This window comes from Leucopleurus acutus, assembly GCF_964270905.1.
Source record: "Leucopleurus acutus genome assembly, chromosome: 11".
NCBI lineage: Eukaryota > Metazoa > Chordata > Mammalia > Artiodactyla > Delphinidae > Leucopleurus > Leucopleurus acutus.
Window position 1 is genome coordinate 45,665,073 of NC_139152.1, and position 27,442 is coordinate 45,692,514.

General features: G+C 46.3%; 2 protein-coding genes across 4 annotated transcripts in view; both read right to left on the reverse strand.

Annotated features, from left to right (window-relative positions):
* Positions 1-16,287, reverse strand: part of BAZ2A (bromodomain adjacent to zinc finger domain 2A) — a 33,630-nt gene extending 17,343 nt beyond the window's left edge. For all 3 annotated transcript variants that reach the window (XM_082850138.1, XM_082850137.1, XM_082850136.1), the window contains exons 1-3: positions 16,216-16,287; positions 11,362-11,447; positions 1,180-1,317 (exon numbers count right to left, since the gene is read on the reverse strand). In XM_082850138.1, the coding sequence (XP_082706264.1) occupies positions 1,180-1,315 (136 nt within the window). In that variant the 5' untranslated portion in view covers positions 1,316-1,317; positions 11,362-11,447; positions 16,216-16,287. The remainder of the gene's footprint in view (positions 1-1,179; positions 1,318-11,361; positions 11,448-16,215) is intronic.
* Positions 16,288-18,070: 1,783 nt separating this feature from the next.
* Positions 18,071-23,644, reverse strand: ATP5F1B (ATP synthase F1 subunit beta). The gene is made up of 10 exons (XM_082850508.1): positions 23,497-23,644; positions 22,842-23,024; positions 22,425-22,599; positions 21,760-21,881; positions 21,328-21,512; positions 20,654-20,812; positions 20,444-20,566; positions 19,536-19,748; positions 18,913-19,114; positions 18,071-18,334 (listed from the first exon to the last, which is right to left on the reverse strand). The coding sequence occupies exons 1-10, from the start codon at positions 23,621-23,623 to the stop codon at positions 18,237-18,239; spliced, it is 1,587 nt and encodes a 528-aa protein (XP_082706634.1). The 5' UTR covers positions 23,624-23,644; the 3' UTR covers positions 18,071-18,236.
* Between the last annotated feature and the right edge of the window lie 3,798 nt (positions 23,645-27,442).

Consider the following 27,442-nt stretch of genomic DNA (forward strand, 5'->3'; position numbering starts at 1 on the left):
CTGAACTCTCTGCCCCCCCCAGCCCCCGCCGCCTTCCCCAGTGCCTGTTTGCCCCACAGTGGCACCAGAAGAGACAGCCTCCACCTCACTGGCACATGCAGATCCAGCACTTTGTGCTGGGCTAAGAATAGAATTTGCAGTCACCACAGCAGAAAGATCCCAGCTCTGAAGGCTGGGCTTGGCCCCTCCCCATAGGCACTGGAGGGTAATACACGGGGCGGGGGGGAAACTCTGCATGAGCAGTATGCAGACTTCAGTTCTCAACACCAATGGCAGCCTCTGGATTGGAGGGCAGTCAAATAAAAGGAACCAAGATACTAAGGAAGCTTCAGGGGACATGGGAGCAGTCCTCCAGCGAAATAAGGGAGTTTCTATCTATCTGCAACCCCCTTGTGAAAGACAGGAGGGAGTGGTGGTTAAGTATAAGCCTGTGGCAGTATTTTTCTGCTGCAAGGAAGGAGGCAAACATTTGTGCCTCACTCTGCTTCCAAGCGTAAAGTACCTGAAACCAAGGCAAGATTAGAGAGGTACTTGGCAGGGCCATGGTACAGAGCAACTGATAAGCCAAATCCAGGAAAAGACCTGATCCTGGCAGCAACACTTCCGCCTGGAATTATAGATGTTTCTCTCTGGGGAGCTAGGTAAGAATCATAACGCTCCCTGTCCCTATCTTCTATCCACAAGGACAGGAGGTGGCACAAGCACTTCAAGCATCTGCTCTCTTCTCTGCTGCACAAACTAAAAGGCAGACACATCCCAGCCTTCACCCAACCCCTCCACCCCCAGTCCTAAGGGAGGGCTACTCCAGCCTCTAAAAACCGCTTCTCAGAGGGCTGGCCCTTTATCTCTTTCTCACGGGTCCAACCTGGTTATCAGAAGCAGCAGCCAGGGAACAGGGCTGACAGAAGAGCAAGCTAAGATGAAAAGGCCAGTATGTTTTTCTAATCCCTTCCAGCCTTAAAATGAAAAGTGTTGTTTCCATAAATCCCTAGAACTTGTTCTTAGAAGTTTGACTTCTCTCCAGCAGCTGGAGTTCTGAGGATTCACTTCCTCCCTTCCCACCTGGCATAAAAGAGAGTTGTTGTGAAGTAGCTAGTCCAGAGCCAAACCTTATCCCATCAACCTGCTCTCAAGGAGCGATGCCCACTCCCTCCCAGGCCATGTGGCCCTCACACTCACTTTTCCCTTGCTGGGGGAAGTTCATGGGAGACCCGTTAGTGTAGAGCCCCTCCCCTGAGGAGGGAGAGGGTTTCAGTCCTGAGGCAGCAGGTGCAGGGGGAAGGCCAGTAAAGTTAAAATGGTCGTTTGCCTCCATTTCTGTAGGAGGGGAGAGAGAGGGGAAAAAAAATACTGGCGGTTAAACAAGGTTATGTCACCTGGAATCTTCTAGAGGGAATGCCCCCTCCCCTCCATCTACTTTACTTACCCTTCTCCTACCCAGGTACTGGATTGGGAGGGAGGGGAGTTGCGGGGGGAGTGGGGAAGGAGAGAAGAGAAGAGGAAGTGGAAATATACTCCTAACCTGGGCAATGACCTTATAGAAACAGTGTTTTAAAAAGTCAGAATTGTAGAGATAAAAAGAGTTAGGGAGAAAACCAAGATACACACCTAGAGGAGTCTTCCCCCTGTATAAGCCCCACCCTCTTAACTCCCAGCCCAGGTTACCCCTCTATGTTAGATATTAGCCCTCAACTGCAACATTTAACATTCTCCATCCTTCCCGCCCCCCGGACCCCCGCCCCCACCGCCAAGGTAAGGCCAGAGTCCCACTCTGGGACTTCTGTATACAGAAGGTTCTCAAAGCCATCTTTCTGACAGAAAAGCATGGACATGTTGGCAGAAAAAGCATGTTTAATACATATACTGTTTTATTATTATAGTTGAGTTAAGCAATCACCACGTTATCCTATCCATAGCCCTAGACATCTGAAGAAGATAGTATAGTTAACTGAGGTAAAGGAATTTGAAAAGAATACACTTCAGGAAAGGTGACCATAATAGCAAAAGTCAAATCATCCAGTAACACGTCTACTCCTTTTTCATGGGAAATACCATGCTCTCTAAGAACACAGCTCACAAAAGTGTCAGAGCTGGAAAACTGATTAAATAAGAGAGTGTCCCAAGGAACAGTATTCTGTTATGTCTACTGTGATTACTTCCCCATGTTTTGGTTTTGTGGCTTAAATGTAAATGGTCACTGAGAGGATAGCTAGGTACTTAAAGTTGTAAAGTGCAGTGGCTCATTGGGGAGTAGTATGGTTAAAAAGCTCTTTACCCTCTCCTGAATATGATGAGGTGATATACTACTAGGACTAGGAATGATGATGGGAATAAATTTACCTTCGATAGAGCAAAGGGAAGAAGGAAGAAGAGAGAAAGCAGAAGCTAGAATTACTGGCAAAGCCTGACACATCAATCAGATACTTATGATGTACTAGCGCATACTAATTTGTTATATGAGAGACATGATCTGTCTTGATATAGAAAAAGCAACTCCTTTGGTTACCACAGAAGAGTAAAGGACAGAAGAGTTCAGGTATAAAGATTTTTTTATCAAGCTCCCAAGATGAGATAATAAGCAGACCTAGGTGGTGTTTTAAATAACCTCTTAAAAAAAAAAAACTATAAGTAAAGCTTTTAAAAGAATGAATAAATCAGTTAAGGACACATAAGGCCACTGCCCAAGGTTTGCAAGAATCATATTCTTGAACATGCTAGATAATGCAAATTAGCCACCATTAGGTGAATCTAACATAATTCTGAGCATGAAATATAAACCCTGTACAGTATATAGCATGATAGCTGTAAGATTTTCCATGCTTGGGACTTCCTTGGTGGCAGTGGTTAAGAATCCACCTGCCAGTGCAAGGGACACAGGTTTGATACCTGGTCCTGGAAGATCCCACCATGCCGTGGAGCAACTAAGCCCGTGCGCTCTAGAGCCCGTGCTCCACAACAAGAGAAGCCACCGCAATGAGAAGTCCGCGCACTGGCAACGAAGAGTACACCCCTCCCTGCCCCGCTCACAACTACAGAAAGCCCATGTGCAGCAACAAAGACCCAACGTAGTCAAAAATAAATAAATTTAAAAAATAAAAAAAAAAGATTTTCCATGCCTAATACCATAATTGTCTCTACCTTTATCAATTTTAACTGGAATTTAAAAAATAAAAGCAGGGGCTTCCCAGGTGGCCCAGTGGTTAAGAATCTGTCTGCCAGTGCAGGGAACACAGGTTCAAGCCCTGGTCCAGGAAGGTCCCACATGCTGCGGTAGTGCACCACAACTACTGAGCCTGCGTGCCACAGCTACTGAAGCCCGCGCAGCTACAGCCCGTGCTCCACAACAAGAGAAGCCATTGCAATGAGAAGGACGTGTGCCGCAAGGAACAGTAGCTCCTGCTCGCCGCAACCAGAGAAAGCCCGAATTCAGCAAAGAAGACCCAACGCAGCCAAAAATAAATAAAGTAAATAAATTAAAATAAATAAATAAATAAATAATAAAAGCAATTTGCATTTTGTCAATTTAAGAGGGGAAAAGTTTTTAGGATAAACTCATTTCCCATACAGGATTTCCCATCTTCACTCTAAAATAAGCAGCAGACCCAGACTTGCTATGCATCAGTGAAGAAACTTGGTCTCTACAGAAGACCTCAGGGGCTCCCAGGATTTCCTTATAGTTAAAGACCATCCTCAGCACTAAGGGATCTGAAAAATAAGCATCATGAGATTAGTGACCCTTCCAAAATGAAAGACACTAAGGAGGAAAGTTCATTCCCTATACTCTAGGTTAGGTTCCTTCCAAAGCTTACATCACAGGGAGGACTTCCCTGGAGGTCCAGTGGTTAAGATTTCGCCTTCCAATGCATGAGGTGCGGGTTCAATCCCTGTTGTGGGAGCTAAGATCCCACTTGCTTCTCAGCCAAAAAACCAAAACATAAAACAGGAGCAGTATAGCAACAAACTCAATAAAGACTTTAAAAATGGTCCACATCAAAAAAAAAAAATCTTTAAAAAACAAAACAAAACAAAGCTTACATCACAGGGAATTCCCTGGCAGGCCAGTGGTTAGGACTTGGTGCTTTCACTGCCAGGGCCCAGGTTCGATCCCTGGTGGGGAAACTACATGCCGCCAAAAAAAAAAAAAAAAAAAGAGGACATTCAGGGATTCATTTCGCAAGTCTAGAAATGCTATGCCTGGAGAGCCAATCTCATCTGATCCCCACATCTCCTCTCCCCCAGTTTTATGCACAGCCACACCTCTGCTGTGCGCTGGACTATATTCTCCCACTCAATGATAGGCCACAGTTCATTTTTCCTTTTTCTGTTTGAATCCATGAGGAAACTAGTGACCTTCTCATCTCTGCTACTCTGGGACAGCATAGCATTTCCTGTCTCATAAATTACATACTAATAAGCATAAATGGATGGCTTACAGAAATCAGATAAGTAAAAGGAATGGGAAGTTATCTAGTATCTGAGGTCTGTTTCCCCAGGAGCCTCTACTGAGGGGTCATCAGGACCACAATCACTTCATTTATAAGAAGCTTCCTAGAAACATAAAATTCTCTGTGCTGTGCAGTGAGATCAGCGCAACAACAGTGAGCTCTAGGTGCAAATCCCAGCTCTATTACCACTAGCTGTGTGACCCTGAACAAGTTACTTAATGTTGCTGAGCCTCTGCTTCATCATTAGTAAAAATTTTAGTACTCACCTCCAGGGCTTGTGAGGATTAAATGAGAAAATCTATATAAAGGACCTGGCACAGCATCTGTCACCCAGTAAGCACTCAATAAATTTTAGCTATTATTATTAGACAAAAAAGAGTAAAAACTATTTTTTGTTTTTAGTTTTTAAAAAGATAATCATATCCAAAGGGTCAAAATATAATTTAAAACCATTACGATTTTTACTAGTATGGGAGATACTACCAAACCAGGGATGATCCTCCCAGCCAGACTTCCTTGTATGCAACTAGACTCTTGATTTCAAGAGAAGTTTTGCATGTGGGATCTTAGTTCCCCAATCAGGGATCGAACCCAAGCCCCCTGCATTAGCAGCGAGGAGTCTTAACCATTGGATGGCTAGGGAAGTCCCTACACTCTTGATTTCAGATGTCACTTAAATATGGGATCACATTATAGGAACGCAAAGAAAATGTGGGCAGCTCCTCTCAGCAATAAAACCAGGGTTATTTTATTTTAACCTTCCTACCCAAGACGCTTTTCACAATAAAGCCTGAAGGTAAATTATGTCCTCCCATCTAGAGCTAATAAGAAGAACAGTAAAGCAAAGGAGAGTGTCTCCCTTTGAACTAATGGGACTTTGGCCAAATGAAAAGAGAAATCAGTCAGTGCCCAACCCCCAGAATAGTAGACAGCTCTCCTGACCAGGAAGTACAATCAGGCCAGCACGCAGCCCAGTCCTAGTAGTATGTAAATGGATCTCTTAAGGACCTCTAAGCTTCATTTATAAGAGTTAAGGGACATTGCCCCTTAAGCTTGAGGTAGTAAAGCTCTTGCCACAAGGCCAAATAGGCTGCTCTTTCTCTCAGTTGCTACTGAAGAGTTACTACTCTGTGGACCTGTGACATGGTTTTGACAGAGAAGGGCTGACAATGCAGTGTTGAAATAAATGTTACAAATTTCAACACTGTTGCAGGTGCCCTGACCAACCCTAACACTCAGACCTCTGAGGCTACCCCCAGAAAGACAAGACACATTAACACCATCTAGCTGGACACTTGAGTCCCTGCAGCTCCTTGGTTCATTCTTCCCATATAGAATACTAAAATTCCACAAATAGAGAGGTTTCTAATTTTGTGGGGTGGGCAGAGATTTCAAATGTCTATCTTTACTATCTTTACTAAACAGTGAATTTAAATCTTGCAGTATAGCAAGTAAATCATACTACATTTTAGATTTGTAATTGTGAATGTTACGAAGGATACTTCTGAACTCTACACATCTCTGGAATCATCCACCATACTCTAATACAGTGGTTTCCAACCAGGGTGATTTTGCCCCCAGGGGACATTTAGTCATTTAGAAAGGCATACGCTACTGGCATTTAGGAAATCAAAGCTGGGGATGCTCCTGATGATCCTGTAATACACAAGACAGCCCACTACAACAAAGGATTATTGGGTTCTTGCTCAATCAAGAGCAAGGTTGAAAAACCCTGCTCTACCACAAAAGCCGCCTCATTTCCCATTTCTACCCTATACCCTGGGGAAGATCCCAAAGTTTTCACTACTCCCAATTCCTGATGCTGCAAACAAGCATGCCTTCACTTTCAAATCTAAAAACTCCTTCCTGGCGAAGCTGTCTTCCTCCACCAAAAGAGTTCCAAGTGCCAAGCCACAAAATCAACATGCCTTCTTCCCCAGTAAGGACAGCCCATTCAGACAGCTCTCGTAACAATCTTCCCTTGGAACCCAGACTCAGACTACAGCCATACTGACTGAGGCTCATTCTCTCAAAATGTCCTTTCCTTAACCCCCTTTTCCTAGTCAGGACAGTAGGCAGAAGGAAGATGAGGAAAGAAGGAAGATTATTATCCTAAGGGAGGCTACTCAAAGACAACTGCCACGTCCAGGCTGCACAGAAAAACACAAAGATGATTGTTTTCTGTCCTTATTTCTTCTATACTGTGTAGGTTCTACAGCATCAACCAGAAATTAAGTTCTACCATTATATCTCCAGCACTTAATTTAGTGCTAAGTACATTAAAAAAAATGAAAGGAAATACTTGTTGAACTCATAGATTGAGCAAATGAATGAGTAAATCTGTCTTTTCTGTCACTACCAACTTACTCATCCAATAAAGTTTGTGATTTTTGCTCCCACCATTCTCAAGAGAACCAAAAAATTCAGCTTCATTCTTCACAGAGATAATTTCTAGAGGGAAGAAAGGCCCCAAATCTTGACATATTTTAGACATATGTCTCATGCAGAAAATAAGGCCTGGAAACAGGGAAGCGTGATTTAACTGAACACTGAAGGTATATAGCAGGTTTTAAAGTATTTGGCGACTGAATAAAGGAGCCATATACTAACAATCTAGGCTAGGTTTTCTGCCACAGCTCTGGTCACTTCACTGTCAGAGGACTGGAAATGACTTTAAATTGCAGGACACTAAAAACCACACTCCAGAGGTGGAAACAAGGTCATTTCCCTTTCAAGCTCTGACTGTTTCTCAGAATTTCAGCTCTAACAGTTAATGACTTCACCCCTTCCTTCAAAAATCTATCCCCCTTCCCCCTAAAAAAAAAAACTGAGCTGAGAAGGCAGGTTATACAGGGCCCAAGCCCAAGAGACCAAAAGTAGCAGTACCACTTGTCTCTTAAGAACCCTCACGGTTTTTGTTTTTTTCTGGCCGCACCTCGCAGCTTGTGGGATTTTAGTTCCCCAATCAGGGATCGAACCCAGGCCCTTGGCATTGAGAACGTGAAGTCCTAACCACAGGACCACCTGGGAACTCCCAAGAACCCTCATGCTTCAGTTTTTGATGAATATTTGCTAAACTGTTTGGTAATATTTTCATTATGTAAAATGCCCCTTTAATTATTCTCTTTAACTAGGAGAAGGACAGAACACCACGTAACAATAACACAATGCTACTTCTACTGCCAGTGACCCAATCCAAGAACAATCTCCAGAACTCTTCAAAGAAGACAGGTTTTTTGTTTTGCACAATTTTATAAATCTCAAAATTATGAAGACCAAAAAGTTGGTGAAAAATGGTCCCTCTGACCCATGTGCAGCAATGCTGAGAAAGTATTAATCTTAGGCTATGAGGTATATGAGGACATCCATATCCTAAGAAATAAATCAGGAAGATTATCTGCCCCAGGAAATCCTCAAGAGTTTTGTACTTCACTCTATGTCCTAGGAAATAAAAACTTTGGCATTACTGCCTCACTGTACACATCTCACACAAGGTCAAACATCATACCGGTTATTGGACTAACTTCCACACTATTTTAACTGTATTTTATTCTTTTAGTAAAAGAATATAGCAGACCTCTTCAGAGGTGATAAGAAAGGTCAACATCAGCAAGACACAGTAACCCTAACAAGCTTTGCTTCTCTCTTGGCAACACCTGATTCCAGAACCACAAGACTGCAAGATGAGCCTCTCAGGGCATTCTAGATTTCTGACTGGCTCTGAGGTCGGCCCACATAGTTCTCCCTACACCTCAAATTTTTTCCTTTACGGAGAGGCTTAAAAAAAAAAAAAAAAAGTCAATATTAAGAAATCCACTTCTCTGAGAGAAAAATGCATCCACTTTACAAAAAGGCCATGAAAGGTTTACTGCATTCAGCTTTCTGATCAGTCGTGTATCAAATGAAGCCATAGCTATCTACTTTCTCAAAATCAACTTTTATTTCTCTTAAAGAGTCCAAAGAAATAAGAGTAGTCTTTCTCCTTCCTTCATTCTTTTAACTTCCACCAGGGAAAATCAATTTACTATTCTGTCAGGCCCCAATCTAGGTAAACAAAGGTTGAAGAATGGGGAACTTAAAATCACTGTCAAGAAAGCAACTCAAAGGAACCAATCAGTCAAGCAGAAGGGCAAGAAAAAGGACAGTGACACTGAACTCGTTTTTACTGTTTCCAGACTATCAACCCCAACAGCCCCAGTAAAAGGAGCAATGATGCTATCTTACCAGTGCCACATAATCATATATGTCTATCTGGTCCTATCCTGGACCTTTAATCTAAGAATCTACAATTCAGGTGGAAAATAGAAAAGATTATTTAAATGTTAGACTTAAGCAGTTTTCAGGATAGTCCAAATGATCTCACCTCTCAAAACAGAAAATCCCGTGGCCAGCTCACCTCAAACCAAACCCAGGGTCTAACCAAGTGCCTGGGGGCACAGTACACACAGTCCATCACTATATGCTATAGTAGAAATCTCCTGGAGTTATCAGGTGGGAAAAAGAGAAAATCTGGACACATGACTTTGCACAGAACAAGGGAAAAGCTTAGCCCTCTCCACGAATGGTAATAAGAGAGATGTCCTTTATGGACTGAAGCATAAGTCATATGATAACTAATTCTCCTAATTACTTGGTACTGCAGAAGGTAAACTCCCCTCATGTCAACTAACAGGCTTCCCACAGGGACTTATCTTTAGGCTAGAATCACCAGTGAGGAACAAGCCCACCACACTCACTCTGCAAATCAGTCCCTACCCCCCCCCACAAACCCCACTCAGTTTAATCTTCCCCATTCTCCCCTCTTCTTCCACCTCTCGGAATCAACTTCATCACGTCACAAGCTCACTTACTCAAGTGCTCTGCAATACAGAAACTGTCATACTTAAGAATATATTTAATATTCGTATGTATATAAGAATATATATTAAGCAGGATCCCAAAAAGCCACTCTCTTGACACAAAAGATCCCAAGTCTTCCTGACAGCTCTCTACACCGAGGGAATTTGCATCACTTGTGTAGCCCTGCTGGTGGATGAGTGAGTTTGATTTTTCTATGACCTCTAGCTCAGGGGAAAAAAATCCAGACAGGGAGACAGAGATGCTTTGGAGGGGGGATTGGGATCAGGGAGTCAACTGCAGTGACTACTTCCAGTTGACAAATTAAGTTTACAAAAAAAAAAAAAAAGTCGAACGAAGGACTCTCAGACCACATGGTTGGCAGGATCCAAGCTTGCCCGAAGGCCTCAGAAAATGAAACCAAATCTGATTAAAATGGACATTTCAAAACAACGAGAGACGCAGCAGCAAACGCACAGCTGCCATTTCCCGGCCACTTCCTGCGGGAGGTTTGGGGGAGGGGCTGTTTGTGTACAGATGGAGGTGGAAGCTATCCCCCCCGCATCGCCCCCCGAAGGATGCAAATCTCCCACTCCAATAAATCCTACAAAGGATGACTGCTGTTGGCATTGCATTCCCCTGAAAATTGGGAACACCAGGAAAGAAAGGGATGATGCGGGATCATCTTTTCTGCCACGGAAATGGGGATCCCCTTAGTGAGGGATCCCCCTTGGAAAGGGCTCCCTCTTCATTCTTCCCTCCGGCCCCTAAGGCCGGCTCAAATCCGTACGCCTCAGCACCGGCCCTATCAACCCCCATCCCTGGAGTGGCGGATTCTCCCGGGACTCGGGGGCCCCAGGCCAAGCACAGCTCCACTCCAGCAAGGCCCTCTCCTGTTCGCCAAGCTCAAGAGAACGTGCACCCCACACCCCCACCCCGCCGAGCGGCCACCCCGAGACCCCTGGAAACCCTTCTGACCTCCACTCACCGTTGCCAAAACGCCCCAATCCCCACAAACGGAGTGTTCAACCCGTCCAGGGAACCCCCTCACCTATCCTTCGCACTCGGGCAATCCCCACCCCATCTGAAGAGGTGGAGCCCCTCCCGGGGATTCCACCCCGAGTCCCCCACAGGAGTCATCTCCACCAGCCAGGCGGCTTCTCCGCCTCCTCCTCGCAGCCGCCGCCGTCGCCGGGAACCTCCACAGCTCCTCCCGCTGCCGCCCCCGCCGCCCCATCCCGATCTTCTGCAGACCGACCAGCCCCCTTCTCCTCCCACCCCCCAGTGCAGGAAGACCCCCGCCCGGGGCAGGGTTCTAACTGGAAATAAACTCGAGTTGGCGTCTCCTCCCCCCACCCCCCGGCAAGGCTCTAGGCGGCTCCAGAGCTTCGGTTCCCTGAGGGAAGCCTCGGATGAAAGCGGGGCTCCCTCCCGTCAGGCCCCCAGCCACAGACCCAACAGACCTGAGGCGGCGGCGTCCAGCCAGGCTCGGGGCTTGTCTCTCCCCGGGGGACGGGCGGTTCACATGGCCTCGCTCCGGGCGCCAGGAGGGGAGGGGAACGCGGGGGAGGGGGTCTGGGGTCCGGGAGGGGGGAGGGGGACGCGGCTCAACCGCGGGGCCCGAGCGGAGCCAACATGGCCGGCGGGGAGGAGTGAGCCGGAGCCGGAGGGGGCGGGGAAGCTGCGGCCGAGAGAGAGCCGCCCTCCGCGGCCTCCGCCGCCGGGTCCTAGCGCCGGCCATCCCGGCTCCCCGACCCGGATCTGGGTCCTAGCGCCGCAGTGTCTCCCTAGCCTACCGGGAAGCTCCCTCTGCACTGTGTCTCATTGTGGGCGGTAGTCCTGCATCACACTGAGCAAACTGAAAGGCGTGTCCTGATCCCAAGGTTAACCTAAAAGACTAAACCAAATTTCTAGGACCGAGGCATGTGCCACTCCCCTAAGATCATTGCGGGGGCAGTTATTTCCCAGGCTGGGTAGTGGAAAAGTGGAAGTGTAGAAGCAGAAAGGTAAGTCAGGAAAATTCAGTCCTGGTAAAGGGGTGGAAAAAGGCAAGCTCCTGCTGCATCTGCTGCCCACTCACCTCTGTCCCGTGGGTGGCAGCCTGGTCCTGCCTGGATCACCACTTTCCCGGCGACATCCACAGGGCTCTGGGGGTCGGGAAGATTCCTGTGGGTAGGAAAAGGAAGCTTGGCTCAGAGACCAGACAGGGAAGGCCTGAGTCTAGCCTAAACCTGGTCAGAGGGACAGGGGAGAAGCAGGAAAACTGACCAGCAAATGAGGTGCCCCAAATGTCCACCTATTCTATAGTTCCAGTATACTTTTTCTGATAGGGCTATATAACCAAGTGAAACCTTCTGAGAAGAGGAAAGAAAAATCTAGCAGAGGACTAGAGTTTAGCTATCACCTAAAACGTCTATTGCAGGGACCCAGAATGAAGAACAGTGTCATACATGATGTTAGAATTTAGAGAATTTCTAGTTCAACATTCTCTTGTTTGGTAGATGAAGCAATTATGGCCTGAAGAGGTTAACCGACTTGTTCAAGGTCAAACTGTGGATAAAATGTGACTAGAAACCAGGTTTCTTTTCCTTGCAACTCAACAGACTTTGCAGGCTTCAAGATAATTCCCATTCAATTCATTGCAATGCAGTTGTACAAACAGTTGCCTAACTGTGCAAAACTCAAGCTGAATATTCTGGAAGAGGAACAGACAGAGTGGGGATGATGAAACTCTGGCAGGTTGGGGGGTCAACAAATACTTTTTCCTTTGGGAGTCTGGGGAGGAAGGAGACCTGAAAACTGGGTGGGGCCAGAGTAAGGCAGGATCAAATACATTAGTGTAGATTGGATTTCCTTACTCCACAGGGGAGTGAGTTCTTCCTAAATTTGGGGGACAGACTTCACTCCCCACTACAAATGGCTCAGAGAAGCTTAGAAGGAAGTGAGCTTCAGCGAAGCCTCAAAGTGTGTGGGCCAGAGAGAGAGGGGCTAAGAGGGTTGGGAGGGTTTCTGTCCCTTTCCTGAAAAAAGTAGATTGTCAGTGGGAAGGAGTAGACAGAAATCAAAATCCTTTTCTCCACCATGACTCAGTAACAGATTTATAGGGTCACCTAGTATAAAAAATAAGGACCCCCAACAGCCTAGTGACATCAAGCCCCTGGGTAAATAGAGGCCACACTCAGGGTAGAGGGGGTCCTTCTTTCTGGAGAAAGCAGGGATCCAGCAAATTTCTGCTAAGGAATGCTTCCCCCATTCCCAAAATAAAGACAGGTGAAGAAGAGAGCTCAGGGCATGGAACTGGCTTCCTAAAGGGCCGAGGAAGAGAGCTAGGTATCTCTTTTTTATTTTCCTTTTCCTCTTTCCTTTTCCAGGGCAGATGAGGGAGAATCTTCCTACCTCCCGCCCCCAATCATAGGGCTGGCCAGTCGGAGGCGGGCGGCAGGGGAGGAGCCTGGGCCAGTCAGACGGGTGTAGCCACGCCCCTTCCCCCACCACCACACACCCACACACACCCACCCGCTGGCTCCACTCGGCTCCGGAAGAGCCGGTTACTCCTGTGCCCCACTGACTGCTCCCACCCCTTCCGAGCCCCAGGCCTAGTCTCCAGGGCAACCCCTAGGACTATCCCGGCCAGGAGCGATTGGGAAGAGGGGTGTTGGATAGGAGAGGGCCACCTGGGATTAGAAAAGAAAGTGGGGCAGGATCCATTCTTTCCCATCTGGTGCGGAAAGACTACAATCACCTTCCTCCTTGAATGAGATCCCTCCTCATCCCATCTAATCAGAGGTCTTCCTTGCTCTTTGAGGAAGGATGAGGGTGGGGTGTCAATATGCCAACAGCTGGGTGTTTACTTCTTGCCAGAAGCCACCCCAAGCAGCAGCTGTGCTTCTCCCCCCCATCCAGATGACAGAGGGCAGACTGACCCTTTCTGTCCCCAAACATTCCTCAACCCCATCAGATGTGGCCAATCACCCACCCACCCCACCTCCCTTTAGGAAGCTACTAGAAAGAGGAAGGGGCAAATGGTCTTTTTTTCAGCAACTTGTGAGAAGGGTACCTAGGGAATACTCTGAACCTCTCACAAGCCAGGCCAGTGGGCGGGTAATAAAGAGAATGGGGAGGGAGAAATTAGCACCTGCTCCCCCTTTCTCACCCTCCCTGTGTTCCTGCTGCACCACCCTGACTGGGGTCAGCTGCCACAGTGCGTGGCTCCACGCAGAAGCCAGATGGCTGGGGCTGGGAGGGGGAAGAGACAGAAAGGGAGAGAGAGGGGATTCGTTTGCATCCCTCTACCTCTCCCTCTCCCTGTCCAGGTACTACTGGAATTCAACCCCAAACACCACTGCTGACCACCCTCTCCTCCCGCCAGCTCCCTCCCAGCCTGTGAAACATGACTCAGAAGAGTCTGAAGCAAATCCAGACACCCTGTCCCCTCGTTCTGGAGTGTGTTGTGTTGGGGTTAGCAGGGAATGAGAGCGCAAGAAGGGAAGGGGCAGGGCTAGGGTCGCAGCTGGATTTGCAGGGAGGGGGAATTCCCCAGTGGAGGTGGGGTAATTATTAAAGACCTCCCTTGTGCTCACTGGCTGAAGGGTTCACAGTGTTAATAGGGTCTAGTAGGGAGATGGCCCTCAACCTTGTAACCATTCCAACTTGTCCCCCTTCCCTGTCCAGGTTAATGGAAAACAGTCTCCTCCCCCTCTGTATTTTGGGGAGGCCAGATTCTTCTATAACACATCAAAAGGACCACAACTCATCCCTCTTCTCTCCAAATTGGTATGTGTCCCCTCAGATTCAGCACAGTCTTTTTTTAAACTCCCCAACGAGCTTCTCCATGCTGGTCTCAGAAGAGGATGGAGAAAGACCTAATTTCCTTAGGACTCCCTTTGCATCTGAATAGAGAAGGCTGGGCTTCCCAGGCTTTCCCCACCACCCCACTGCCCTTAGAGACTTAGTCCAAGAACCTCATCCACCGTCCCCCAACAGCCCCTTAAGCCCAGAATCACAAGATTCTGGATGCGCCCTCCCCCATTCCCTGACTCTGGGGCAGGAGCGTTCTTAGGCTGGACCGCCCCACCCCAAGTCCAAGAGGGTCGTTCCCACCTGGGCTGGTGCTGAGGTCGCACCCCCAAAGTCCGGGAGAGATGGAGTGGGGTGAGGGCTACAGGAAAGCTTTAGATGGGAGTTAGTTGAACTTGAAGGGCTAAACGGAGCAGGGCCTGAAAGTGACTCTAGTCTATGATAGCCCCCAACCCCCCTTACTACGGGTAAGGAGAGTAGTTGGGGTGGCGGTTGTTCCCCCTCCCACTGGAGGTTAGGATGGCGTGGGAAAGCGATGGTTCCAGAGGGGAGGAGGAGAAACCCGGACCGCGGGAGATTTTTCTGGCGAGGAAGGAGCGGGGGAGGGGGAGATCCTGGGTCCGGAATAGGAGGGGTACCCGGGAGAGGTTGGCCGAGAGGCGTGAGAAGCCTCCGGATTCCGGTCGCAGAGGACAGGGGAGAAATGGACGAGTAGATAGTGCGGGGGAGAGAGGAAGGGCAGCTCCCGCAGGGGGAGGGTCAGATCCCGAGTCCAGGGCAGCGGGGATCCCGGGGCAGGGGACCGCAGGGGCGGTCCGCCCGGGGGCTCTGGGACCAGACGTGGGTTCCGGGCCTCACCTGGAGCAGGGCCGGGCGGCGGCGGCGGCGGCGCAGGTGGCCGAGCCGGGCGGCGGCGGCGCCTCCTCCCCCAGCCCTGGCCGGCGGCGGCGGTGGCGGGGGGGTGGCTGGGGTGGGGAGGTAGCACTTAAAGGGACAGGAGCTACTGGGGTAGGGACGAGCGCTCGGGTAGGGCTGTCGCGAAGAATCCGCTGAGGGAGGGGGAAACGGGTGGCGTCTCCTAGGGGCCCGAACCAGGAAGGATCCCAGATGGAGGAAGAGAACAGATCCCAGGAAAAAGAGACAGAAACTTCTGCGGTCAAGTGGGGGATGGTGATGGGTCCGAACTGGAGGACCTGGGAGAGCTCCACCCGCTCTCCGGAGGCACCGGCAAAGATCTCTTCACAAAGGAGGGCCAGGAAGGCAGTGAGAGTCGCAAGGACTCCGGAGGAATGGAGGTGTCGGAGAGGGAACTCAAGGCCGAGCGTGCTGGGGGTAACACACAGCGGCCCTACTAAATGAACAGGTTCCCTGTGTTTCAGCTCCTCAGGGGCTCAAGCCCTACAGCCGTGGAGAGACGCAGCCTCCTTCCCCCAGCACGACCCAAGTTTAAAAACTTCTGCAATCAGGAAGCCAGGAGGGCAAAGACCTCCTAGGCCTTTCAACCTCAGTCCTGCCTCTCTCTGTCTTCTCAGTGACTGAAGCATGGGGATCGCCAGTAGCAGCCCTAGTGAGGCTGGTGTGGGGCCGTGAGAATCGGCTTTCTTCTAGTTCAGTTCTCCCCCAGCCGCCACCACCCTTGCGGCAACCTCTGGGGCAACAGGAAGTAGCTGCTCAGTGCAGCCCCCCACCTGGTGGTGGGTCAGGGTCAGGGAGGGAAGAGGGCAGGGACTTGAAAGGCTGGGGAGAAAACAGGGGGAGAAGCACCTTAAAAATCATCCAGTGCGACCAAAAGTGGGCTTTACTTTTGTGGGGGTAAAGCCAGCAGTGAGTGCTGTGAAATATTTCTTGAATCTCAGCAGCTTAAGTGGGAGGCGCAAGGGGCTGAGGCGGGGGTGGGGAGGTGGGGAAGCCCCAACCTAAGGTACACTCTTAGGCTCTTCCCCAGAGCTGGAGCTGGCCAGTGCTCATGACCCCTTGGTCGGCAGCCTCACCAGCTGAGCCCCTGTGCCCCTATAGTCTGGTTTCCCCTCCTTCACCCCCCAAAAGAGCAAAGGTTAGGCCCCACCCCTGCTGAGTCAGCCAGGGAGGGAGGTAGGCATCCCTCAGGCCTTCCCGGGGGGCTGGTCCTCATACTTACCCATGTCGGGCTGGCAGGGCTCCAGGGCTGGGACCACCCAGCTCCTCACTGTCCTTGGTTCCCCCTTCACGTGCAGGCTGGTGTTAGATCCTCCCAAACTGTGAGGTGGGAACTAGCACGAATCAAAAGCCAATGTATGCTTCCTGCGAACCACAGCCTGAACTGCTGTAGGGTGATGTCCCTGTGTGACAGACTAGGGTGGGGAGGGAGGAGGGAAGGGCGTGGCTTTCTCTGGGTGGAGAGGGAGGAGGCGGTGAGGACAGGGCAGAACCAGGAGAAATATGGAGGAAGGTTAGATCTGTGTTGACACCCCAGTGGCGTGGTACAAGAAGAGAGTGGTGAAGGGGGAAGGAAATAAATAGTTGCAGCTAGTGAGAGGGAGAAGGTTCTCGATGAATGCTAAGAGACATAAATGTATGGGGGGAAGGGTGGAGGTAGGATAGAAACAACCTTTAGGTTCACAGTTCCTAGGTCTGCATCTGGATAACATGGGAAAACAGAGCAGAAAGGGCAGACCCATAGCCTGGGGGCTTCTGCACCAGCTTCTTACCCACTCCAGAGTAAGGACCTAGAGGATGTGCCCCCAACCCCCATAACTCAGCATTTCCCCAAATCCAGGCTTTTCTAGGAGCAAACTACTGGACACAGGCAGCTCAGGGGCTCCACCTAACGTCCAAATCATGACACAGGAGAGACGTGCCAAGGACGTCAGAAGCAGATGGGGGGAAACTCAGAGGCCCCTACTCCACCCCTGGCACCTCTCCCAAGGCTCCTCCCCAGCCTTCAGCCCCCAAGGGCCTCTGAATTGGGATCTGTTTGTCCTGCCCTGCTTCTACCCGACTTGAATGCCTCGGGGTGGAGCTTATAGATTCAGGCTCCTCCTTAGGACAAAAGCCCCAGCTGGTTTGTAAACAGTCATTAGCAAAGAACCACATCCCAGCAAATGGCCTTCATGGATTTCAAAATGGTGAGATCAGAGTTCTTGCAGAGCCTCCAGTCCTACCACCACCAGAGGGCAGTAGGAGATGGGTCTGGGCCCAGAAAAGAATGTTTAAGGGGCATCAAATCCAACCCTGCACTTGTTTGAAAAGGTGGGTGTACTTTTGAGTAATTCTTGCAATCCTGCATGTTTTGGTGAGCTAAGATGAAGGGAAAATTGTCTAATTCCATTATTTAGTTCAGAAACCCAAGCCCAACACCACTGAAAATTACTATTCTCCTATAAGATTCTTTCCCCAATTTTCTTAAGGGATTTTAGCAGACCTCAGAATAGGCCCCATGGTACTTTATATTCTGCATTGCCTCAAGGAATCACAAACATACTAGTCTTGCCCAAAATATAAGTTAGGAGGCAGTAGTTAGGAACACCTTCTGAAAAAAAGGAAGGTAGAAGATAGAAAAGAGGGCTGTCTTGACTCAATTTTAATCCTTCAGAACATGTTATCATTTCCAAAAAATTTCATTCACTGATTAACCCCTGCCTTCTCTTAGAATAGCAGTTATTTCTAAACCCAACCCATTTTTCCCAAAATGCTCTTCTAAAAAGTCCTTTGGCTTTTTAAAAAGCAGAAATGCACTATATACAAGAGGCAAAAAATCAACTTCCTTTGAATGACATAAAAGGGCAAAAGATGAGGCCCTACTATTAAGATCACATCATCCCCAGGAAACCCATTCACAAGACTCACAGCTGTTCATCAATCCAAGACAATGGCTTTTCTTTTTTGATGACCCCATTTCAAATATATATGGCCTACTTTGTGCTGTTTCTTGTGTGTGGTTATTCTAAAATTACTATTAAAAACGTCAGTGTTGGCTGTGTTGTCAAGACCAAGAAAAACAGACAGATGCTGAGAGATGTACTTTTTATTGGAAACCTTAAATACTCTTCAGACAGAACACTATGTCTTCAATCAAGGCTCTCAGGAATGTGGCCTACAGAGAAAACTGCAATTTCTGGATTAGGAGCAAGGAGACGGACAGCACGGAGGATGAGTGCTTAGTTTGCCGAAAAGACCCTCTCAGGAGTGCTCTTCAGCCAGCTTATCAGCTTTTGCCACAGCTTCTTCAATGGGTCCCACCATATAGAAGGCCTGTTCTGGGAGATGGTCATATTCACCTACATGGAAAAAAATCCAACTGGTGAGAAGTGAAGGATATTATCAACTTTCTGCAGTGGGTACATACCTCACCACTTGAGGCCACCAGTCAGAATGTGGTGAAATCGTGTCATCTTAGGTATCTTTTCTTAAACTTCCCTCACAAATCCAATTTACAAGACATGACGCTACAGTACAGCTTAAGAACGAATGGTCCATAGTCATATAACCTGGGTTCAAATTCTTGCTACTTTGGCTGTATGATATTGGGACTGGTTATTTTAAACTTTCCATGCTTCAAGTTTCCTAATTTGTAAAACAGGATAATAATGCCTTCCTTATAAGGATGTTGTAATTCACTTAGAAGAGTAGCTAGCATGAAAGCACTCAGCAAGTCTAAGTCTTACTCTCAGACATTGAGTATTTCCAAAGAAAACTGATGGGAAATAACTTACTTTTATATAAAAATTATGTAATTAGGCACAATATATTTATATATTGCTTGATGGTTCCTGGAATGGGAACACAGCACAGCAAGCATTCAAGGGATTGCAGTTTCTTTGCCATTTTATGTTCAGCCTTATACTTGAAATCTCACCTGCCAAAATCTGCTGGAATCCTTTGATGGTCTCCTTCAGGGGTACCAGTTTCCCCATATGACCGGTAAAGACCTCAGCCACCTGGAATGGCTGAGACAAGAAACGCTGTATTTTCCGTGCACGGGACACAGTTAATTTGTCTTCCTCAGAAAGTTCATCCATACCCAGGATGGCAATGATGTCCTGGAGGGATTTGTAGTCCTATGAGAAAACAAGATTAAGAGAGGCCTAGTAAACATTTACATTCCTCTAATTTGGACAAAAACCTAAGGATTAACACAACTTTATATTCACACTGAGCTCTCTATACAGCATTTTAGCACTTTACTGCACTTCTTAACTGAAACAAATTAGTTACTTGGGGGTCATGAGAGCCCTCAGCTAAGATCAGTGTCTTGTTTCCCTTACTCCGAGTCTATTAGGTGGTGTTAGAAAATATTGGATTCCAAACGTGGAGTACCTGGAAACTCAAGAGACCTCATTAACACTCACTAGGAACTGCTGGTCTCATCTTTTCTTGCTCTAAAGCAAATCACAAATCACCAGGAGAGATACGGTCCTAATACAGTCCCCAAATTCCCTCTACGACTTTATGGCCACTGATCTCACCTGCAGTACTCACCTGTAGGATCTTTTGTACCCCACGGGCAACATCATAATGCTCATTGCCAACAATGTTGGGATCCATGATGCGAGAGGTGGAGTCCAGAGGATCCACAGCTGGATAGATGCCCAGCTCAGCAATAGCACGGGACAGCACAGTGGTAGCATCCAAATGGGCAAAGGTAGTGGCAGGGGCAGGGTCAGTCAAGTCATCAGCAGGCACGTAGATAGCCTAAAGTCAAGAACCCATGAAGAGCAGCAGGAAGCCAAGTAATTCTACTTAAGCCATCCCCTTTCCTGACCTCTCCTCATTATGTCACTCTTATCTTCTCAGCATTCAAGAGTCCACCTCAAAAAATGTGGACTCTTATCACCCCTAATAGTGGCTGAGTAAGCTTATAGATTATCTAGTCCCTCCAAGACGTGATGAAAGAATTTTCATTGTTATTCCTTTTGTTCTTCATCCTACTTTTTAACTCTATTGTAGTGATACCCACTTTAACAGTAAAAAACAAAAACCCTTGCACTATTATACTAATTCATCAGGAAAATGAACCATGAAAGTTAATAAAATTTAGACAAACTTCTAGATAATTTTTACTATATACCATCTACATACATTTGAAAATTTGTAGTAGTTAGTGTAGTCCATATTCAACGCTCAGTTTCCATGCAGCTTCAAACTCCCCTTCAGGATGGAAACCACTACTTTGTGATCTACATTTACATGTACACCTTCAATTAGTTTAGATGAGTGGTTTCTTAATCTTTTAGGGTCTTTAACATGCACACGCAGAATTTTACACATTATTTCAGGGAGCTCAGGTACCTACTTAAAAGCCTTTTGAGATATAAGTAACTAGATTTTGTACCTTTCTGTACATGCCTTTAAACAAATTAGACTTTCATCCATTTAACTGTTCTCACCTGTACAGAGGTGATAGATCCCTTTTTGGTGGTAGTGATTCTTTCCTGCATGGTACCCATGTCAGTGGCCAGGGTAGGCTGATAACCCACAGCAGAAGGGATTCTGCCCAATAAAGCAGACACCTTAAAAAAAAAAAAATCTTTAGCCTTATCTGCATCATTCCATAGAAAGGTCAAATGAACCAGGTTCTCTCAAGCCTTCTCTCTTACCTCTGAGCCAGCCTGGGTGAAGCGAAAGATGTTATCAATAAACAGTAATACATCTTGACCTTCTTGGTCTCTGAAGTATTCAGCTACAGTCAGTCCAGTCAGAGCTACCCGGGCCCGAGCACCAGGCGGTTCATTCATTTGACCGTACACCAGCGCTACCTGCAGTAATCATACAAATTCAGAAATTGTGGCAGAGGAGTGGGAAAGCCATATACCCAAGGTCCCCAAATCAGAGAAACTACCAAAAAACCCTCCTTAGATGTCTATGTTTTTGTTCACAATTTTCCCTTTTAGAGATGTAGTTCAAAACAACATGAAAGGTAATTTCTTATAATTACTGAGGCAATATTCTTACAGTAGAAAGGAAATAAATTGTAAGTAAGCGAAAGGCACAAAATAGGGTAATCTGAGATATAAGAACCACCTTCAACTCCCCCCAAAGTTAGCTTTCAAATGATGGGTCTATGTACCAAAAACAAAGACTAGAAATATCAAAGAAGAAAACAAAATGTACATTAGTGTATTAGAAGCTGGGGGAAAAACACTGACAAATTTCATTTGTAGGTCCTGGGACAATAAAATGAAAATATATAACATGGCTTCACCTAGCAATGCAGTCAACTGCAGCAGTTTCCTGGCACTACTTTGTGGACATCAATCAGCTCAGTGCTCACCTTGGAGGTGGCATCTTTTAAGTTGATAACACCAGACTCAATCATTTCATGGTATAAGTCATTGCCCTCACGAGTCCTCTCACCAACACCAGCAAACACAGAGTAACCACCATGGGCTTTGGCAACGTTGTTGATTAACTCCATGATCAGGACTGTCTTGCCAACTCCAGCACCACCAAAGAGCCCTAGGAGAGGTTGAGAAAAAAAGAATAAGAGTTTTGTTTCCAAATAAGCAAACTTCAAAAAAAAATTTTGTTTGTTTCTTTCCATCTTTTCCCTTCTCAGAAATGGCATCTGGCATCAGTAAACTCAGAAGAACGAAAGTCAGAAGCTACTCATCAGTGAGGGATAGATCTCAGTACCCACTTTTAACACGGTAGGATTTTTTCCCACACATTAGGTTTGTAAAATATCTACCCACCACTAACATACCAATTTTGCCACCCTTGGCATAGGGAGCCAGCAGATCCACAACCTTGATACCGGTAACCAGAATTTCCTGCTCAACACTCATCTCCATGAATTCAGGAGCCTCAGCATGAATAGCAGCAAATCTGTAAAGGTAGAAGGTCAGTGTCTATTCTTCTTATTAAACAGTTCCTCTCAATTCTCAAGCCTAACTCTTTACTCATAATCTCATCTCTTAAGTAACATTCTAGACAAAACTGTCACCCACCATCAAGCCCAAATATTCTGCAATAAAGGGGATTTCATCACCTCAGGAAGCAATAATCCCATTCCCTGACAACCTTAACTGTCATAAGGTTTTCCTTTTACAGAGCCCTAACTTAACAGCACTTCTTCACATACCAACAAGAAATACAAAGGCCACTGGTATTAAAATGAACTGAAATAATCAACTTGGGCCCTAAGTAGCAATTTGATTTTTTCTCTCTTTTTTTACCATCAGAACTTCCGCATCATTAATTTTCTTCAGAAGAAGCTGCATTGTGTGGTTTTAATAAATGAATATATTGGTACTTTAAGTATTCTCTGCAAGAAAATTCTGCTATAGTAGAGGCTGTCACCTTAATGTATAAAACTGCTAGGAAAAACAGTTCCTTTCTGTGTAGATGCAACAAGAGGGGGATACTTACTGTTTGGTTTTTATGGGACCTCTCTCATCAATAGGTTCTCCAATGACGTTCATGATTCTACCCAAGGTCTCAGGGCCAACAGGAATTTTGATTGGTGCACCAGAATCCAGGACTTTCTGGCCTCTAACCAAGCCTTCTGTACCATCCATGGCAATGGTTCTTACTGTGCTCTCACCTGTCAGATAAGGCATTGCAGGGTTATACAGGACATACTGGCTTCATGATATTTAATGAAGTGTAACTGGCATTGAACACCTAAGTCAACCAAGACTCCTTCTCAGTACGTAAATGTGGCTTCAGCAAACTCAGAAGAACGAAAGTCACTTTGATAAAATCATCATAGAAGGAAAACAGCTTAGTTTTGGGGGATATTTCGGTCAAACAAGATCTTTACTATTCCTAACACATTCTACTTACCCAAATGCTGGGCCACCTCCAAAACCAGCCTGGTCTCCCTGCCTTGCACTTCCAGGGCATTTAGGATGGGTGGCAGTCCCTCATCAAATTGGACGTCCACCACTGCACCAATGACCGCCACGATGCGCCCAGTGGCGGTGCCTGCCTTTGGCGACGGAGATGTTTGAGCGGCATAGTCTCTGGCTAACAGACAAAAAAGATATGGAAGAAGCTGGGGTTAGGACAGTTAAAGGTCATCGGAAACCCCGACATAACTCGCAAGTACTGGTGAATACAGCCCAGGCCCGACCTCCTTCCGCTTGCACGGAAGGCGGGTCCAGAGGGAGGGCCGCACTGGAAGCGGAGAAAGAGCCTGCACCATCTTCCCATCCTCCTGCACAAAACCCCATTATTCGAGGGCTCGGTGCCCCCATTCCACGGGAAGGTCAATGCACCTGCCCACACTTTTCCGTCACACAACGCCCCCTTCCAAAATGAGACGGAATTAGATCGGTCCTGTTCTTGTTTTCCCGCCGTTAGAGGGCAGGGCGCTGGCCCTGGCGTCCTTCTAGCACCACAGATCCCTTAGGCCCAAGCGACTATCGGCCCCAGGCTCAAGGTCATGGGACGGCAGAAACGAACCCAGCCCCTAAAGCACGGCACTTACGGCACTTACCAGGATGCAGCGCTGCCGGAGCGGCCCGCAGTAAGAGCTGGACTTGAGGTAGCGGCGCTGAAGGGCTGAGTCCCCGAAAGGCCCCAGAGGCCGTGGAAGCGGCCACACGACCCACGAGTCCCAACATGGCGGAGCCCGGGTGGCGACTGAGCCCTGCAGCAGTCTAGCCTCCAACTCCCCACAGTTGGGGGGGCGAGGCCTACCCTGCAGTAGGCATGGCCACTGGATGATCTTGCTGCTCATCACTCTCAGCGCTGCTCCTATAGGCTAATAACCTCTCATCTTCTCAACCATTGGCCAAAATTGGTGCTAATCTGAATTGCTTTTTTTTTATTGGACAGTGTCTGGTTAGGTGCAACCCTCAGAGCCTCGAAACATAATTGGACAACAGGGATGTCAATTGGAGAGAGTACTTGGCGGAACTGCGTTTAGGAAAGGGACCGAGTTCCTGTGGGGAAGCCCTTTGGCTGTAACTGGCTGTCCTTGAGCTCTCTCCTTAGATAGGACCTTGAGCTAGGTGACAGTCTCAAGGGCGGGGTTAGGGAAGTAGTGGTGTCGTGAAGCACCACTGACTGTCCTTGTCTGTTAGGATCCTTCTCTAGGGGCAAACGGTTTTTCTAATTAGCGAGATTGGAAGCTTTCAGATAACTCAGGTCAGGAATCCAGACAGAATTAAAGCTACAAAGAAACTCATGTAACCAGTCGTTTAACAAATGTGTGCTAGGCGTTGAGGAGGCAAAGGTAAGTAAGACTTAGGACCTCTTTTAATGAAAGATGAGTAAAAAATGCAATCAAGTGTGATGGGTCCTGGTTAGTATAGGGTAAAATGTATGGAGGAAGAAGGAGGGGATAAATTTGGGTCATCTAGAAATGTAGGAGGAATTGTCTCTAGGTGGAGGAGGCTGATAGATTGGTCGCAAAACATCAGTAGAATTCCTAGGGTAAAGTAGGAAGGAAGAATATTCCAAGCACACATTTGCATTAAACAGCATGTTCCTTTTGTGGAACTGTAGGTGAGGAAGGTCAGAGGTGAGGAAGGGAAAAAAGATAGTAAAGAGATGAGTATAGAGAGAAGCCAGAACCAGTTCTCAGGGTCTTGGATGGGAGCGGAGGCTGGGCAGTGGTAGGTGTGTGGTCCTTGAGCATGAAAAATGGTAAAATAAACAGGACATCCTTTTCTGTAGTATTGACTTTATTCAAGGTATTTGGGGGCAGGGTGGGGGAGACCCTTAATCTATTAGAACAAACATGGCTAAATGGAGTAGTTCAGCATGAAGCTAGTTCCCCAGACTTTCTCTGGCCAGCACACATTAGTTCTCATTTTTATGCGTGATAGTGAAAGTTTCCTATTTGACAGCAAGAACTATCAGAGAATTTAAAGGAGAAAGCAGGAATAGAAGAGAATGTTAAATTTCAAGTGTCTTTGGTAATCTTGCCTAGTAAGAGGGAAAGAACCCAAGAAAACAGCAATATGTATGGGGCAGGTAGAAAAAAATAAACTATGTAAGGAAGCAGCAGAGGAATAAGGAAAAAACCAAAGAACATAGTATAAGAATCAAAAATAGAGAATGTTAAAGAGAAAGTGGTCAATAGTATAAATCACATAACCATTCTATAAAATAAGGGCTGTAAAGAACTGGGTTTGGCAACTAGGAATTCATTCCACGGTAATGTGGGGTCAAAGGTACTTTCAATGGATGCAGGGTATACATTTTTGTTTTGCAATTTGTGCTCTTCCCATTATGCTGGGCAGCATCCCAGTTAATAGGGACCTATATATTTCACTTGCCTCCCTCGACTATTAGAGTTGAAGTTTCTATAGATAGGATAAGATACTTAAGAGTATTGCTACTGGAGCCATATTGTGTTTTTTTTAATTTTAAAAAATATTTATTTCGCTATGCTGGGCCTTAGTTGCAGCACGCGGGAGTTTTTTGGTTACAGAATGAGGGATTTACAGCATGTGAACTCTTAGTTGTGGCACGTGGGATCTAGTTCCCTGACCAGGGATCAAACCCAGGCCCCCTGCATTGGTATCACAGAGCCTTAGCCACTGGACCACCAGGGAAGTCCCAGACTGGGTTTAAAATCTTGTTTTTGCCACTTACTAAACTCACTAAGTTTAAAATCTCTGTATATCACTTTCCTCATTATGAGATAATCTCATAAGGGCGTCTCAAAAATTAAGTAGATTACAATGTGAAAAGAAGCATTTAGAACAATGTCTGGCATCTGGCACATAGTTAGCACTGTCTTTGTGTTGGCTAGTATTTTTACTTACTATTGACATAGTGTTAAGATCCTTTGGTTTTGCATCACCAATTTTGGTCGTGGCCAAAATTTTATTAACCGTTAAACATTTAAACTGACAATCGAAGTTTCAAAGTGAAGATTTCGACCTAAATTTCCAGGTTAACTGAGGCTCATCACTTTTTGAAATGTATTTACACATTTGTCTTTTTAGCAGATTATCAGGAAATTTAACTGTTCTTTGGGCAGCTGGGTTATAATTAAATCTTTGTACCAAAATGCAACGCTAAATGCTTTCAATGTTACCGAGGCATATTTCTCCACTATACTCAACTTTGTAAATTGATTTTTCTAACTTCTTTGCTGTCAGTTTGGCCCCAGCAACCTCAAGTCCTCTTCTGAAATCAGATAACCTGCTAAATTTATAAGTAATACTGTCTAAAATAAAAGTAAATAAACTTGATTAGCTTGGTTTGAGATAGGCCTTAACAAAAACAGTATTTCTGAATAATGTCATCTATTTTAGAGTTCTGACATGTTTTGGTCCTACTTTGTATTTCTTGATTCCCAGATAGTATTTCATGTAAAATACAAGTTACTTTCCATGGGACAACAGAGACCACAAAGACCTAATCTGGTTTCTTACCTGAAGTTAATTCCAAATGACTGACCCCACAATTCATGGCTGAAAACCTTATGAATTTTATCTTAAGGTGAAGATAGCATTTTCCAACTTTCTTTTGGCTGCGCCACATGGCTTGCAGGATCGTGGTTCCCCGACCAGGGATTGAACCCTCGGCAGTGAAAGCACAGAGTCCTAACCACTGGACCGCCAGGGAATTCCCTACCAATTTTACTGCCATCCATAATGGTCATGTTCCACATTCTTTCACTACTCTGCGAAATAGTAAAATGTCTTTGTCTCTACCGTATTTCTTGACAATCATCTTGAGTGATTTCAAATTCCAGGAAAATAATCCAATCAATACCCTAGCTTCAGAGTTCTTTAATCTCTTCAATTCCAACTAGCTTAGCACTGACGTTTCATGTAAGTATCCTACTCAAGTTCTACCTCAAAATTTCAATATTCTCTTGTCAAACCACTTTTTTTTTAACACAATACATGAACAAATTCTAAGTATACAGGATTAGAATAAATCCTTTCACAACCCAAATCTCATTCCCAGAAATAACCACTAAAAACGTTTTGCACACATCCATTACTTTCTATCCATTCCATGTACATAAAACATGTGCACTTCCAATTTTTAGAAACTTCAGTGGAAGCACACTACAGAAAGCTTAAGTTTTCTAATCTTTATGTTTTGGAGAACTTTCTGTGTCAGTACATTTAACTTTATTGACTGCAGCTACACCTCATGCCATAAAAATGTGTAATAGCTTATTTTACTCCATTAATGGTTATTTGGATTGTTTCAAATGGCTATTACATGCAGTACTGAATGAAAAAAAGGATATCTTGTAAACATCTGAGTACACCATCTACTACTACCTTTAGATTCCTAGAAATAAAATGCTGGCATAAAATTATGTTTAATTTATTTTTGGGCCATGCCACAAGTCTTGTGGGATGTGGGGTTTAGTTCCCCAACCAGGGATCTAACCCGGGCCCTATGCAGTTAAAGTTCAGAATCCTAACCACAGGACCGCCAGGGAATTTCCTAAAATTATATTC

Bases quoted from the DNA above. Each gene is read 5' to 3' on its own strand.
- ATP5F1B (XM_082850508.1), bottom strand. From the start codon at position 23,623: ATGTTGGGACTCGTGGGTCGTGTGGCCGCTTCCACGGCCTCTGGGGCC. The intron at 21,882-22,424 runs GTAAGTATCCCC...CTACCTTTACAG, and splicing joins GGTCCCATAAAAACCAAACA to ATTTGCTGCTATTCATGCTG. The intron at 20,567-20,653 runs GTAAGAGAGAAG...TTTTTTTTTAAG, and splicing joins TCACCCAGGCTGGCTCAGAG to GTGTCTGCTTTATTGGGCAG.